Source organism: Phalangium opilio, unplaced genomic scaffold (genome assembly GCF_054372755.1).
Source record: "Phalangium opilio isolate 3A_F unplaced genomic scaffold, DU_Popi_V2 ptg000045l_1, whole genome shotgun sequence".
In the NCBI taxonomy this organism is placed as follows: Eukaryota; Metazoa; Arthropoda; class Arachnida; order Opiliones; family Phalangiidae; genus Phalangium; species Phalangium opilio.
Genome location: NW_028324168.1, coordinates 1,553,709 through 1,571,425, shown reverse-complemented (window position 1 = coordinate 1,571,425; position 17,717 = coordinate 1,553,709). Strand labels below are relative to the sequence as shown.

Genomic DNA, 17,717 nt, shown 5'->3' with positions numbered 1-17,717 from the left:
ACCTTATCCCTAATAAACTAGATATCACCTATCTTTTAAATTTGCCTAACTTCTTGTCTATTTTTATCTTGGGGGAAAAGAATGTCAACAAAGTATATCTGATAGACATTAAATCTCAAGTCATATCCAATTACCTTAAAGCGCTAAAAGAAAAAAAAGAATAATAATAAAAATAGCATGTTTCAGTACCTTTCCCTTATACCGGCGGTAAATATACGAGTTTTCCCTGGTACTTTTAAAGATATTAGATGTAAGGGAGTTTTAGATTTCGCTTGGAAAACAAATTCTACCGAGTTCTTTTCCCTAGCTAAAGCTATAAAAGCGGAGCAGAGCAGAGTCGCTGAGGGTTGCCGGCCGGAAGATACGAGATGAGATAGAGGATACCCAAATCTCTCTCAAGGGGGGCTAAACGCTGAGATGGAAGGAAAATGTATGGTCCCAAATGGTCCGCAACAAAACCACCAAAATGAAACGGCAAACGAGACCCGAGGAATTTTTCCAGCGCGCCAAATAAATTCCCGCCCAAAATATACATACATACATACATACACGTGTATCATACATGTAGTTTTAACACCGATAGACCTTTTAATTCAAATCTACCAGCTTGTAACCTTCCCGCCTTTATAGGCGTGTTGATATTGTTTGAGGGGAAAACCCGTCCGTCCGTCTTTGAGACAATAATACAAGTAACGTTACGTCCGTGTTCCGGAAAAGGGAATGGGAGATGTCCGTGGAGACGGATAAATAAGCACTACAGGAAACGATGTCTATTCTTGGACTAGACTAGTCACTAGATTTCCCAGCTAGACATGGATCATGGTTTGTTCAACTTATTTGATGCAATGTAATTATGATGGGGAACGGTTGGTTGTTCGTAACGCCGTTTCTAGCTTTTGTGTTTATTGGAGCTAAGACGTCGAACGTTTAACTGGGAACCGGGTTTCTCCTTCAAGATCGCTCGCTGCAGTCTACTGGTTGTAGTTTTCTCATTGATTGAATGCTACCAAGAGTTTAAGGACCTTTTCCCCAATTCCCTAACGCGTCTCGCCCCCGCAACCCTACGTTATCCGCATTTATATTGCCTACTTTATCCCCCTTAATTGAAGCCCCTTCCACGCTGCTCCCATTTCAATCTTGGCTGGATTAATATGTAATGTTTCCCCAATTTTATTGGCAGTTAATACTTCGGAATTACCTTGTCGATTCGTTTCGTATTGTAATAATGTATATTTTAAGAGAAAGCTAAAAAATTATCGAAATATTAATCAGACAGCCGCTATTCAGTTTCAATTTTCGTTGGCAGCTTATGTCCGCACAATTTTAGTGACCTTGATTACGGTCGTCTGCTATGAAATCGTATACGATGAGGCTCTTAAGCTATGTTCACACTTGCACGGGAACCGGTTGAAAACTCGTCTGCCCAACCAGTTTTGAAACACTCTTTAATGGCTGTTCGGAGCGATTTCAACTGCCTCGGTTCACACTCTAAGACGATTCTGTTAGTGCTGTCTGCTTATCATTTCGTTGTTGTTGTCTGCTAAGGCCGGAGAAAATTCACTTAATACTAGTCTCATCCCAGGTGAAATATCCCTGAAAACTACAAACTAGCTTCCAAAGCCGCTTTAAGTTGGTTCGCGAAGCAACTTCAAGAAACCGCGTTTGTAATTAGCTTCTCGAGTATCAGTTTTGTTCACACCTAACTTTGGAAGCGATTTGAGTCGCTTCGAACCGGTTTCCCGTGTAAGTGTGAACGTGGCTTAAGTTTGACCCGAGCCGTAGTAGTAGTAGTAGTAGTAGTAGTAGTGGCCGGGGTTGTCGCTTTCGTTATCGTTAGATTTTAGCTTAAAAGGAACTCTATAGTACCTCAACCCACCAATAGGGGTAGCTGAGCTCAGTTAGAGATTTTATTTTAATTAAATTTTTTCTCACATCGATTTGAACCCGGGTCGCTCACACAGTAGACATTCTACCACTGAGCCACAGAGATTTGATAGAACATTCGAGTTTTTATCCTTTAGTTTATCTCTAAAGCGTCGGGGATAGAGGGAGGGTACCTATCTATCTGTGGGGTCGGACACTTCTGATTTTTTTTTTTAGGGCTTTTGAATTTTTTTCTTTTTATGTGTGCTAATTAAATATATAACGATGTGGCTGCTATTACGAGCCCTTGGGTCGACTTGTTTAAAGTATTTTTGCGTATTTAATTGCAGAAACCTTTGCGGATCTGTTAAGAAACAGTGAAAATCAAACTCTAGCTATGATAGCTGATGGTTATAAGACGATGGAACCCTCGGCGAAAGGCTTAGTAACCGAATTTTATTCCAATTTAACTTCGTACATAACGGGCGGGCTTGAGCTCGATGTTGAAGAGAGAGTGGCGGAGTTTTTTGATTCTCTCTTTCCACTCGTCTATCATCACGTCATTAATCCAAAACTGAAAGATGTCGGAGAAGATTTTAAGGTAAAGGAAGTTTTCTTTTCTCTAAACATTTCAAAGTTACTCTATTTTTAGTTCTTGTCGTAAGCTTAGGCCTAATGCTAATGACCTATTGGAAAACTTGGCCTTGAAGAAAGCCAAGGCTTAATGGAAAAATAGGCTTGAAGTTAATTTAAATATCTTTTCATTATTGCAGGAATGTTTAAGAGAAACCAGAGATGAAATCCGACCATTTGGCGAAGTACCTCAAGACTTGGCGACGAATTTAGACCGTTCTTTGAGTTTGGCCAAAGTATTTCTCCAGGCTCTTAGTTTGGGAGTCGAAGTAATTAATACAACGGAGCATATGGATTTTGGATCCGAGTGCGGGAAGGCCTTGGTCAAGTTGACATATTGTCCCCATTGTCGGGGTGTTGTCCAGGCTAAACCTTGCGGACCATATTGCTTGAACGTTATCAGGGGTTGCCTGGCCCAAGTAGCGGAACTCGATAGGCCTTGGGCAGATTTTATCAACGCTTTGGAACGAATGTCTTCGGGATTCGTAAGAACCTACAGTTTGGAGGAAGTCACCAGTAGAGTTCACGACGAGGTCAACGCAGCTATCATGAGCGCTTCCGAAATGGGACCAGATCTCTCCAAGAAGGTGAGTTTCAATTTCCTTTTTGATTTTGGGATTTTGTCTTAGATTTTTTATAATCGGTGACCTTTGAAAGGTTCAATGATATGCATCAATCGCGGTTAAAGTTTTAACTCTTGACCTTCCAATGACCTTTTGTCCCCCATAAGGCTTTAAAATATTAAAAACTTCTATTAAATTTTTTCTTAATGCACCAAAGCAAACCCAAAAGATACCCAACTTTTATACGTAGTTTTCCGACTAGGAGGATTGATACCATTTACACCATGAGTAGAGGGTTAGTACTTGGTACTGCGCTTGATCCTTCAAGTAGCCTGGGCTCCTGGTGTAAATGATATCAATACTCCTAGTCTGAAAACTATGTATTAAAAAGAAAATACCCAAACTTGCCCATTACTAAAGACGGCAGAAACACCCATGGTCGGTAAAAAAACCATAGTATAAACAAAGCAAGGCCTAAATGAGACAAAGTAGACGTACAAACTACAAAAACCCATAAGCTGAAACCCATACCTAACCACGGCGGCGGCCAAGCCTTAAGTTACTTCCCCAAGGCGAACGGTACTTGTAATAAATAATCAAGCTGGTATAGTGTAAGACCCCAAAAATCCACAAATACCCTAGTCCCGTTTTCATTAAGCCTATATCAAGAAGCGATATCTAGTTTATTAGGGAGAAGGTATAAGATGCCTAATTATCCGCTCGCCATAGTCCCAGTCCCCCTTTCAATATACAAGGGGGGACGGAAAAGGAGGCACCGGGCTATTTCGCCTCTCCTCAGTTGGAAAATATGACTGTAATTTTCGTCATTCGTGTTGCGCTGACGTGAGTTTTCAAGAACCAATGAGATGCATGCTGGTTGTAATTTAGAGGGGGGGATTAACTCCGGCCCTACATTTGGACTGGAGATAAAGCTGCTGGAAATGTGGGACGAATTTATACCTTCTCCCTAGTAAACTAGATATCACTTCTTGGCCTATATGAAACACCACCCTAATCCGCCAAACGAACGAATGAAGAAAGAAAGAAAGAGAAAAAATAGTGCAACCAAAAAGAATAGGACGAAAAATGCTGGCTCTAGATATATTTTTCTTTCCAATTAGTTCATTCGTTAGTTATTTCTCGGATCATTAGGAAACCAGAGGAGGGTGGGGGGATGAAGGGGAATAGGGGGTTCGAGCCCCATAAGAGTTACTTAGCTTCTTGAAACTGCATGAGCCACACCACATTTTTGCCGTTAATAATTCGTCCTCGCACGGATACCCCCTGAACTAAAATTTCCTACCGTTTTCTAACTTGGCCCAAAATTGAATAAATGACCTTCTAATGGTCGGAAAGAGGATATGAAGCATTTTTTTGTGTGTGTGTATGTGGAATGTAGAGATTGTAGACAGACGAATGTATGTATGGTTAGGTTATATGAGTCCCTTTGCGTTGGAACTAGCTTTTTTAGACGAGTTTCCCGCTTTTTCTACTGGAGTTTTTTATTTGAGAATTATTGATTCGGTTGAATTTTAGTTTTATCATTTTTTAATTTTTTTTTTTAAGGTCCATGGGAATTAGTTAAGGGTTTGATTTTATTTGATTGGGTACTTTGGTTTGTATGGTTTTACTGGAGGTTTATTTCTTATGAAATTAAAGGGGTACTGAGGGATAGATTTTTTTGATTTTTTTTTTTAATCGAAAGAGCGTATAAAATAATGAATATCATAAATTGGAACTATGTTTTTATCTACAATATTAATTAAAATATGAGCAATTAAGTTACCGTAATGGATGGCACTACGCGTTAGGTTTTCCTGTGACGCACTCACTGGGAAGTGCCCCTATTGGACGTTTAGTACCACCTGACTGATGTGTCCAATAGAGGTACTTCACAGTGCTAAGCGGGAAAGCCTAAGGCGTGGTATTTATGCCTTAAACAAGGATGATTAAGTATTGAGTTGAAATAGGACGTCGTGAAATGTCTCAACCTGATTTTTGAATAATAATTAAAATAATATACCCCTCTATTATACTTAAATCTAAAATACGTATTATTTTATTTTCCAAGAAGATAATATTTAAAAAGAAATATATATTATTAATCGACATTAAATTAAATTAAATTAAATATAGCAAAATTAATTTTAATAATAATAATTAAAATAATATAACCCTCTATTATACTTAAATCCAAAATACGTATTCATTTATTTTCCAAGAGAGAATATTAAAAAAAAAATAAATACATGGAATCCGATAAATACTTAAAAAAGAATTCTTTTTAAAATTATTTATATTCGAGACATTATTAATTGCGTTAGGTGCTAGAAATTTTCCGCACGACTCGCTTTTAACAAATTGAAGAGAGAAAAGAAGAAATTGTTTTTAAAAAAAAAACCATGGGAATTTTTTCTAGATAGAAAAAAAAAAAGATTTTTTCTTATATATATATATATATGAACTTTCTACTCCTTTGAGCTGATTCAACAACTGTTTCTTTCCACATCATCAAACTTGGCGATCTTGCTATAGCTAGGAACCTTTTATGTTCGTTTTTCAACCTTCCACTACAACGCTTCCGGCGAATAATCGCCTTAAGAAAGATTTTTTTTTTTCTTTTCACAAGGGCTAAAAATATCTTGAGAAAATTAGGGAGGAATTTGGATTTTTTTTTTATTTTTTTTTTTTTTTTTTACTTTAAGAGATTTCGATTTTGCTATAATTTGTAACAGCAAAGCTCAGCTTTTACAAAGTTTATACTTGAGACTATAGTCTATTTAGTAGGGTTGTTGGTCACGGGAACGGGTGACCCTGTTTGTATTTACACGGACTCATGGGGGTCACAGGGGTCAGAATTTATGAGCTTCGTCAAGTTAGAACTCGGATAAAACGTAACTTCTATCTCCATTTTGTTTGCCCTAAGGGACACTGTTTTCAAGTTAAGATTGCATCCAGAGTATTTTACGGATGGCCCCTTAAATTTAATTAATTAAGAAACTGATTAAGACAATTATTTCTTAATTTAATTAAGGGGTCATCCCTAAAACACTCTTGAAAATCATAACTCGAAAACAGTGTCTCCTTAGGGCAAACAAAATGGAGATAGAGGTTACATACATTTTCGACTCAAAATCGTGTACCCAATGAGCATCCCCAAGTAATTTATGGAATACAGACTTATCAGAAACACCCTGTATATTTCTACTGACAAGCCCCTTCCCCCCTCAAAAGAATCACTGTTAAGTCCAGGCCTAATTAATCTCTGACAAGGCTTAGTGTCCAACAGCAACCGTCCAATAGTAATCCTTGACGTTAATCCAGCGGAAAATGTTATCTTGTTGAAAGAATTTGCAGCTAAATTCAATTACTTAAAGGTCTGGTTTTATATATATAGCTTAACGGTCGGAAAACTAACTTTTTTCCAATAAACCTATATCGGACTCTATATACTCTACTCTGGTTTTAAACGACCAGTGAAATGTATTTGCCCTTTGAACTCTTCCCCTCTTACAGTTTTATCGATTAGAACAATAGAAAAAATGACAGAAAAGAAAATTCTGTTGGGAAGAAAAAGTTTTATTCAATTTCTTTTGATAGCGAAAATCTGTTCGTTTTAAAATTGCTCCGTATACCCGACCAAGAAGTGAAATCCATTTTATTAGGGTGAATGCAAGGGGGACGTAAATGGAGGCCGGGTTATTTCGCCTCTCCTCAGTCGGAAAATATGACTGTAATTTTCGTCATTCGCGTCGCGCTGACGTGAGTTTTCAAGAACCAATGAGATGCTGGTTGTAATTTAGAGGCGGGGATTAACTCCGGACCTACGTTTGGACTGGAGATAAAGCTGAAAATGTGGCGAATTTATACCTTCTCCCTATTAAACTAGATATCACTTCTTGACCCGACCTTTTTACTTATATATCGCCTTGACCTATTGACCTTTTCTATACTTCTTGGAATACGTCCAAAAATGTTGGTTGGGTATATGCAAATTTGTTTAACGTGTGTGTCAGATTTATAAACAAAAATAAAAGGAGACTATGAAATTTTTATGTCAGTTTCAATATTTCTCCTGATTTTATGAAAATCCTTTGTTTTGGGCTTTTGGCCCCCTTTGTTGTACGTTTACAACAACGTTTTCGGATCGTTAAATTTGTTAAAGATGTGTAAAATAATTTGGGTTCTCGCGCGTAAAAGGCGTATGGATATTTTGCCTAAAATCTAGTAAGGTTGTTTAAAAGGAACCATACTAGACAGTAGACACTACATGCAGATGTCGTAAAATTCTAATAATATTTTGTGTCTTAGTTATACCTTAAGATATGTTACCACCATAAGTTTGTTAATCTCTGGATACAAACTGGAGCTGGTCATGAAGTGATTGAAGTAGGTCATAGATTCGAGGTAAAGCGACGCCTGGTGAGGCGCTGTCAAAGGCTTAGTACAGAATAAATAGGTATAGATGGACTGCAAATTTGACCACCGAGTGTAGGACTTCAATTCTCGCTTGTCGTTCTCGAACTATCTCGAGCTGTTAGTCTCTAGCATTACGAAGTGTCATACGTAAAGGGGAAATTTACCTTACAAAGTTTAATCTTAATTACTTGCAAATAAACATTGTTATTGTTTTTAATTAAACTATCTTATCCTCCTAGTTTAATTGAAATAAATTAATTTAAAAAATTAATTTGGAGATAACACAAAACAATTTTTGTTTATTTTTAATTTTACATTGGGCCTTCCGAAGAAAGCCAGTGAAATTCCCATATCGTAATAAGTCCCACAACCAATATATTTGGCGGGGTTTTAGCCACCCTGGGGAAGATTCGCACGTGCCCCCGGGGTCCCCCGCACCAGTCAGTAGCTATTTCCGATGTCTCTTCCTCATCCTCTCCCTCAGCATCCAATCTCATAGATACAATGTCACTTGTCACTAAAAAGAAAGCTTAGATGGATTCTCTTTCTTACTTAGGTCATGGTGTAAAGTGATATTGCGGGTTATTCTTCATTTTACCATTAATCTAAAACAAAGGTTCCCAGTCCGATCAATATAGGATCTGGTTGGGGGGACCCAATTTTCTATCTCTCCCGCCAAATTTTTTTTATCTGGTTTTTTTTTTGGAGTCGTGTAGCCCCTGAGGTGATTGGTTAGGGGTTTTTCTTTTTGTTAAAGATACCGATAGAATTTTATCCCAGATATTTTGACTCAAGACATAGGTAGTAACTAGTTATTTAGTTGTTAATTCATTTGTTAGAGTGACTTACTACATTTTGTCACCTTTTGCAAGTTCACTTTATTTTGCCCATTTGAGAGTGCAATTCAACCGCTATATAGTCTTTATGGACTAAAAAGATCGTACTTCTCTGTTTGATTCATGATCATTCAGTTCCAAACCTGAAGAGATAGATATACTCTCACAAATTTCTGGCAACCATGTCAGATGACTTACTACATTCTGTAGCTTCAATTAAGACAATATAATCAAAATTTTTAGTTATTCGTATTTTTTAAAAGATGGACTTAGGGCGTTTTATAATTTTCCGTGTAACTTGATACAATTTCATGCCAACGTAACTACGAAATTTGTAGTTACTTCCTTTTGGTTTTAAAGTGACTTACAACCTTTTAACACCCCTTATATAAATGAAATGGCGGGAAGCTGGCAGGATGGCATGGCTTGGTTCCCGCCATTTTTAAAAATACTCTTTTATATATTTCTTTCTTTCCCACGTGTTAGGTTCCCACGTGACTTTTCCTCTTTTCTCCCGCCATCTCTCTCTCTCTCAGTTATCCCTTATGGATAGAAAAATCGGTATATCATTTGTCATTTTCCAGAGCCTTGTGAAGCAAAAAAAAAAAAAAAATAGGAAAGCACTTTGTAAGCGTATCAGATTATTATATAGATAAAAATAATCTTTTTAAATATTTTATTCGAAGTTTTGGTAGCAGCAACGTTACTAGTTATTCATAGCCTTCCGGTTCTCCTTTGAGGAATCTTGAAGAAGGAGAGAAATATATATATATATATGTATATAAAAAGTTATTTTTACAGAAAAATGTGATATTTTTGATAAAAGTGACAGGCGCACAAGTGACACCACGCGAAAACCGTTTTCGAAAGTGACTTTATTACGTAATCGATATATTTTTTTCCTTTTTTTTCTGGAGACGTTTCTACGCCTAGTTTCCTTTAAACTCTCTTCCTCCCCCTGGGGATGGGGTGTATCGACTCAAATTTTTAATCGATACCTACCTAACCCCCACAAAAAAAAAAGATCTTGTATTTTTCAAAACGATTTTGGGAGAGATTTATATCATGGAAAGAAAGACACTTCATGAAATATTCAGATAACGAGTCTTTGATTGGCTGGAAGATTTCGTTTGACCAATATCACTGTTTATCGGCCACCAATAGACCTTTTTGACCTAAGAAAATGGGTTTGGTAACCTTCAGTATCGGAACATGCTAGGTTGTTTTGATACATTGCCGTCTCTGCGCATGCACTCTTGTGTTATACAACAAAACTACAGTGAAATCTAATGTTTCAATGTTTGTTGTAGACACGTTGTATCTGTCCCCCTTTTTTACCAATCTGACAGTTGACAAAGATGACAATTTTTTGGGGGTCTTTGCGGTGACGTAATATTTTAGTAAGCCTATCCCGTTGATATATTTTCTCCCCAAACCGTACAAGATACAACTGTAATCTCATTTTACCCCCATAGAGACAAAGATATTTATTTAAAGGCCGACTTCCAGTGAAAAGGGATCTAGCGAACTGAAAACCGATTGCTCATCGAGACTGACCGTGCCGATTTTCGAATCCCTGCTGGGGTAAAAGTTGGAAGGCTTCTAGCTAACTGAAAGCCGTACTACGTGGTTCTAGTAAACTGAGGAGACTTAGTAGAGAAATAACTTCAGAGCAAAAAAAATCTTTAGAACCACATTTCACGGCTTAGCTTCCTACTTTTACCCCAGCGGGGATTCTAAAATCGGTCGTCCCATTCCATCGAGCAGTCGGTTTTCACTGCTGAAAGTCGACCTTTAAATGTCTTTAGTAACTTGATACTAAAAATGTTTCATCCCTTAACCCATGGGGAAATATATACTAAATAAAAGAAATACAAATTTTTGAAACTAGATGATTCGATAAGCATTTTTGAGTGCTGGTATATTATATTATTCTAGAGAGGAAGATATACGGTGGTTTTGCAAACCAAAGGGACATCTGCTACTGTTCCGTTAGTTACTTAGTGTAGGGTTAGGCCCTTAGCAAATGTATTAAAAATCCATAAGAGCGCTGTTGTGTTGTGTTTGCTGTTCGATCGGACGTTATTGGGAAACTCAAATTGCGTGGGTTTTTGCTCTGATATATTTTGTCCGGGACTACGAGACTCGAATATTAATAAAGTCTGCTCAAAATCAATCGAATTATGCAAATCTGATCTGAGGAAATCTCGTATCTTCCAAAAAATACTTAATAATTTAGGCTTAGTAACATATTAACGTGAAGTATGGTACGTGATGATGATATGCAATTGTCATTGCTGTAATGCTAGATTTCTTTAAAGTTTTAAGGGTTTGTTTCCATGATAGTCTGAAAAAAAAACATGTGTCATGTTTATTTTGGGTTACGTTATTTATGGGGCGGGCCTTAGCTTTTTGGTATCTAGAAATAACTTATTGTTATTATAATTTAAATATTATGCAAATTAGGTTAAGGTTCTTTCTGAAATTGCATGCCCAGAAGTTTTGCGGTATGTTTTTTCATCCGCTTCCGTTTGGGCACGTATGGAAAAAGAAAAGATTTTTTTTTTGTAAAAGCTAGCCACAGAAAGGATGTGGTTTAAAACTTAACCAACGACCCAACCAAAGAGGAGGGAAATTTTCCTTCTCTTTGACCCAACCAACCCAACCCGACCAATATCTACTTTCATTTGTTAAACTCAAAAAGTACCTACTCGGTCTTTCATATATATACATATACCATAAATTTATAAGATGTGCCATAAGTATGACGCTTCGTAATGCTAGAAACTTACAGTTCGAGAACGACAAGCGAGAATTGCATGGCTACACTCGGTTAGTTTTGCAGGACTGCCATCTTCGTAGTTAGTCAGTACTAAGCCTCTGACAGCGCCTCATCAGGCCTCTTCGCTTTACCTCGAATCTATGACCTACTTCAATCACTTCGTGACAAGCTCCAGTTTGTAACTTGTGAAAAACTTATGGTGAACATATCTCAAATATGAACTTATGATATAGTGGGCGCCCGTATGGTGTGACCCCTTATACGATGATCGGTGTCACCTTGCACTGTTATTAAGGTTATAAAAATACCCCTTCAATCTATGGTACAGATTCCCAGGTCATATTGGGTGTGCGAGGGTGTTGGATCCCCGCATGGTCCTAACCATATTTACTGAGTGTTCCACGCATTGATTTTTCTTTTACATCCCGTATGTTTCTCAACGCTCCAAAATGACTGAGTTACAACTTGGTCCATTCCAGATGGTCAAAATGAAAAAAAAAGGGGGAAACCCAACTTTTAAAACCGTTCTCCCCAGCTTTTCAAAACCAGCTGACCAGATTTTAAAGGGTTCGGCCTTTTTTAAATTTGGTAGAAATGTTGTTATTATGTAGTTGCGGAGGGACTTAAATTGGAAGTAACTCTTTAAATCCGTGCGAACACAGGGAGCCCAGCGGTCCTATAATTTCTATAAAAATAAAATCCTATATTTTTTGAACCTGTCCTATATTATCCTATAATTTTCATGAAAGGTTCTATAATATCATTTATTTTAGGCTTAGTCCGAGTTTTCGTGTAGTTTAGCATGAAATTTAACAAAATTTAGCTCTTTTTATCGAGATCACATTTGACTATGCACAGAAATTGTTATATTTATCAAAATTTAACCCTTTTATCGAGATTACATTTGACTAGACACCGAAATTGCGGAGTTCGCTCAGGAATTTTAATATATTATATTTTAATTAAGCTACTCTTTTCAAAGTAAAATCCAATTTAAATTATTTTTTCTAGATTTTTCTACATAGTTTAAGCCAAAACATTGTTTTATATATGTGCAATTTTAGTCCTATAAAAACACTGCCGTAAAAAAATTCCTATTTTCCTATAAGAAATTAAATTTAAATTTTTGTCTGGGCTCCCTTCACAGACCCTTTTATACTTCGAATTAATATATATTTCAAGGGTTTTCGGTCTAAAAATACGCATTGCGTATATAGATTGAAATTTCCATTAATTATAAAGATATTTTGAGTACCTTGCTGTATAGAAAAAGAACCATTTTCCTTTTCCTTTTTCTCTCTCTCTCTCTCTCTCTCCTTTGAAAGTTTCTAGAAAAGGTCAGTTCAAATTGACAGCTATACCACCCCTAAGTACGCGTGGGTTTTCCCCCCTCCCCAACCCCCTCTTCATTTAGGAAGATAATTAATTGAGTGACCGGCACGCGATCAAGGCCTTAAAACTGATAATTTATGCATTGAATTAGAAACTTGGCGCGCGCTTTTCGATTCAAGCACGTGAGAGAATGCAGTCCGCTCGCGCCATTTATAAGATGAAAAGCAAGAAGAAAAAAAAGCGCGGCATAACTTTGTTGCACGAGCCAAAAACGCACGAGGCGATTCATAATCACGGTAACGTGGCAGGGCCCTCAAAGAAAAAGAAAAATAAGGTAAAAGGAGTCTGGAATGGTAATAAGTTAATTAATCCATTAATTTACTAATAATGAGATGAATTAATAACTTACCTACCTACCCCCCCTTTTCTGTTGGTTAGTCGTTGAAACAGAAACATATTTATTTATTTAGTTTAGAAAAGGCGGGAATATTGTGTGTCCTAACATAAGTTTATAAGATATTTTCAGCGTAAGTTTGTCACTGTAGATTGTCATTGAATGATTGAGGTAGGTCTTAGATTCAGGGTAAAGCGACGCCTGGTGAGTGAGGCGCTGTTAAAGGCTTAGTACAGACTAAATAGGAAGATGGAAGTCCTGCAAAATTAACCGAGTGATAGGACTCAATTCTCGCTTGTCGTTCTCGAACTAGCTCGAGCTGTCTCTACCATTACTAATTATTGGTAGTGTCAAACTTATTGAACATATCGTATAACTATAAACGTATGGTTTTCAGACTAGGCGGATTGATACCATTTACAACAGGAGGCCAGGCTACTTGGCGGACAAAATGCAGTACCAAATAGCTTCGCCTCCTGCAGTGTGAATGGATTTCAATTCTCAGTAGTCTGAAAACTATGAATTCTCTAACTTCCATCCAAGTAATAAAATAAAAATGGTGCGAAATGTACGTATGGTGTTGGTATATAAGGGGATTGTGGGAAAATGTTTCGCCATCCATCATTTTATACAATGGCGGCAGTTATGGAGTAATGGCAGTTCCGTTCCTTTTAGCGTTAAGAAATAATATATAGTGCCAATACTATATTGTCCCTGGCTAAATATTCAGTAGGTATGGTGGCTCTGTGTCCCTTAGGCAAGGAAAAAATAGGGTTGAAATTTTATTTTTGGTTATGGTTTTTATTTTTATATCTTTCTCGGACGACGGTACTTGAGCTCCTTTTATATATATAAATCATTTTTAAAGGATTACAGAATTATCAGTAACTTTTACTTCGAAACGCATCGCGGATTATGGATTATACCGAGTCTAAATGATTTGTTAATCCCCCTTTAAGCTGATATGATAGAAAAATAGTGATAACGCGACGGTGGTGCTATAAAGGATTAACTCTTTTTCGCTTCTTGTTGTCTGGTGCGTTGGTTTACTTCACAATAATTTTTTTTCTTCTTTTATTTGGCTGAAAAACCTGGAAAACTCGGGGAAATATATGGGGTAAAAACATGGAAAACTCGGGGAAATATATGGGGAAAAAACATGGAAAACTCTGGGAAGTATGTGGGGAAAAACATGGAAAACTCTGGGAAGTATGTGGGGAAAAACATGGAAAACTCGGGGAAGTATATGGGGAAAAAACCTGGGAAGCTCAGGGAAATATATGGGGGAAAAACCTGGGAAGCTCAGGGAAATATATGGGGAAAAAACCTGGGAAGCTCAGGGAAATATGTGTAGGAAAAACCTGAAAAACTCAGGGAAACATATGGAAGGAAAAACCTGGAAAACTCATGGAAATTGGCTTTTCAAAAGTTATGTGAACCTTGATTTTAAAATTGGCTCAAGATAAAATTGCCTAGACTACTTTAAGATGAAATAAATAGAATAAAAACAGTGGAATTTAAATTTTGACATGATGCCGCGACAAGACGAAGAAGAAAAAAAACCCATGTGAAGAAAATGAACATCTTGCTTTTGTAAGTACTTGAGGGTAAAAACTTACCTTCTCCTAAGACAAGCTCGCATCCTAGACGACATACCATTCATACCTGGCTTCGGGCCATCTCCCAAAAACCCCACTACATATTTAAACATATCTCTGGCTCTCATGGCTGGATTTCGACCAACCACCTCGCTTACTTATGACATACCCCCCTGTACTGTTAGCAATGCATACCTTACCACCCTGTGTTCGAAACCGTTTCAAAATTTTACAACGTTAACCCCCCCCCCACCCTCCTCTCTATCCCAATCCGTTATTGTAATTAAATTGTAATTACCCATAATCCTCTTGGAACCAATTCAAATTGTTAAGTATTCTAATATTGAAGTACGTGTAATGTTGAGAGGTTGTAATTATCCATTTCTTCACCTCTTTTTAATTTGGTATGTTAATTAACTTATTGTTTTTTTACATAAAATTAATAGATTACCTGCTGGAAACATTGATTTGAAATATCTTGAAGAACTGTCAGGGGAATTTTGAAATATCTCTCGGGAAAGTCAGGGGGATTTTTAAATATCTCTCGAGAAAGTCGGGGAAATTTTGAAATATCTCTGGGGAAAGTCGGGGCAATTTTGAAATATCTCTCTCGGGAAAGTCGGGGGAATTTTGAAATATCTCTCTGGGGAAAGTCGGGGGAATTTTGAAATATCTCTCTGGGGAAAGTCGGGGGAATTTTGAAATATCTCTCTCGGGAAAGTCGGGGGAATTTTGAAATATCTCTCTCGGGAAAGTCGGGGGAATTTTGAAATATCTCTCTCGGGAAAGTCGGGGGAATTTTGAAATATCTCTCTCGGGAAAGTCGGGGGAATTTTGAAATATCTCTCTCGGGAAAGTCGGGGGAATTTTGAAATATCTCTCTCGGGAAAGTCGGGGGGAATTTTGAGATTATTTCGATAATTTCCCCGTAAAGTCATCTTTCCAATAACATCTGGTATCAAAATGTATAGTCTCAATTAGATAATCAACCCTATGAAGTTACGTCGTTAGATACCCTTTTCAATATCATCACAGATGGTCTCTGATATAAGAACATGTACTGTACATCTAATACTATAATCAAACTAAAGAGTTTTTCACGAGCAAAAAAAAAAATCAGTTAACAAACGTGTTAGAACAACTTTGCGATGATGAGTTAAAAAAAAAATACACCTTCGTTTTTTTAGCCTAAGATTCTAATCTCGCACATTTTTGAAGAAGTAGAGTTACCTATCTAAGAGCAAAACCTAATAAAAAGAATTGGACGCGCAAAATTCCAAAACGTCTAGCGTCTAGACGAATCCTCAAAGACAGCGCGTTCTTTTCAAGTGGTGTTAAGTTAAAAAAAAATCCGTATTGGGGTGGAGTACCACACTAGGGTCTAGTTGATTTTTTTTTTTTTTTTAAGGTTTTCGGGTGGGCCCAGTACTAGCTGGTTGACATGGTCCTCTAAAAAAAACTTCCGTGAGAAAGCTAAGGTCAATAGGTTAACTCCGGTATGGCGCATCATTGGTCTATGTTTCCCTCATACCGGAATGGTGGTGCATCATGGGGAAATACGACCCCCAAAAATTTGGATCGGGATTTTTATAATATACACATACACACCCTTAATAGGTGTAGTATGTATGTATGTTGTATGTATTGGATGTGTATATATCCAGTGTAAAATTATATCGCTGTGTCAAACGTGAGAATAGGTCAAAGGTCATCGAAGCTGCGATCAGGGGGTTTTTATTTGTAATTATGGGTAACTGTACAAATTGTACAGTAATTTTATTTTGGGGTAAAGGCAGTGTTTATGTAAATAATGTAGATGAAAAAAATTTCCATGAAATTTTAATTTTTTTAAAAAATAATTTTGCGAATTTGCCCAAAATTTCATGGAAATTTTAATATTTCTATTTGTGGGGTATCTTAGTATCTATGGAATGATGGAATATTATTTAATAACTCATGGAAAATGCCATGAAATTCGTGGAAGTGTTTTAATTCTTACATTTTTTTCTAATTATTTTGCGTATTTGCCCTAAATTTCATGGAAATTTCTATATTTTTATGGAGGGGGTAACTTAGTATCTATGGAATGATATTTAATAACTCATGGGAAATACCAGGAAATTCGTGGAATATGGGAATTAAATAATAGTACATTTTAAAACTAATATTTATTCTGTTTATAACCTTGGTAGTTGGGAGTTGATTAAATTTTACGGTACATGAGAAAGTCATGGAATATTGACCATGAAATATTATCTAATTGATATTATTAGTGATAGTAACTCATGGGAAACATAATATATAGTTTAAAACATCCGAACTAGGCGCTTGATTAATCATATGTCTTAATGGTAATATTTTTTTAAATTATATTTGAATCAATAATATACTAATTAAGGTATAATAATATGTAAATGAGTTGTTAAATACGTGAAGCGTATATCCGTGTGTTTAGAGTAATGACATCGTTTGTTATCCGTCCATAGATCCATTATAGAGTTAAACGCGGTATCTGCCAATACTGCATAATTCAGGAGACGATCCATCAATTGACTAGATCACGAATTTATAATAAAAAGACCTTCATTAAAACGAATTTATTTACAGGGAAATGGCACCAACGTATTATTCTCTATAGAAAAATAACGTTGACTGCCAATTCCTTACTGGGGAACAGGATCGGTTCAACAAATAACTAGATGAGATGTAATGTTCTAAGGATGAGAAGAAGAAAAAAAAATACCAATTTAACTTGACAATACTAGGAATCTTATATTAACCTTAACTCAATTATAAATGCCGGTGTTAAGTTAAATTGTCACTTGTCTTTTCGTATATTATCTCTATTACGAAATCTGTCCGCTTTTAACGTGTTAATTAAGTTTAATAGGGGGAAATAAAGAAGGGATATACGTGATTAGGGTTATAACTGCTTGTATAGTTTAACCTTTATTAAATGGGATATTTCGAATGATGTTTCGTAATAGGACTTTATTTCAAGGTTGAAAAGTTAAGTATGAAATTACTAAAGTGCCAATAATAATTAAATACATACATACGTGTACATGGTGTGAATTGAAGTGGATTATTTTAGAGGGTTTTTATCAGGTTTGTCAGTGTAACTGTGTAATTTTATTATTTTGGGGTTTTTTGCGGGATCTTTCCGTGTGGAATTCACGTAAATACCATAGCCCCCCTCCCCGGTTGTACAGGGTGTTTCTGATAAGTCTGCATGCTTAAATTAAGGGGGATGTTCTTTGGGTGTACGATTTTGAGTCGAAAATGTTATCTCCATTT

At 36.6% G+C, this 17,717-nt stretch overlaps 1 protein-coding gene across 1 annotated transcript in view; it reads left to right on the top strand.

The window, feature by feature from the left end:
- Positions 1-17,717, top strand: part of LOC149676640 (glypican-5-like) — a 99,367-nt gene that overhangs the window by 41,199 nt on the left and 40,451 nt on the right. Inside the window, exons 3-4 of the mRNA XM_089837697.1 lie at positions 2,214-2,464; positions 2,637-3,083. Coding sequence (XP_089693823.1) covers positions 2,214-2,464; positions 2,637-3,083 — 698 coding nt within the window. The remainder of the gene's footprint in view (positions 1-2,213; positions 2,465-2,636; positions 3,084-17,717) is intronic.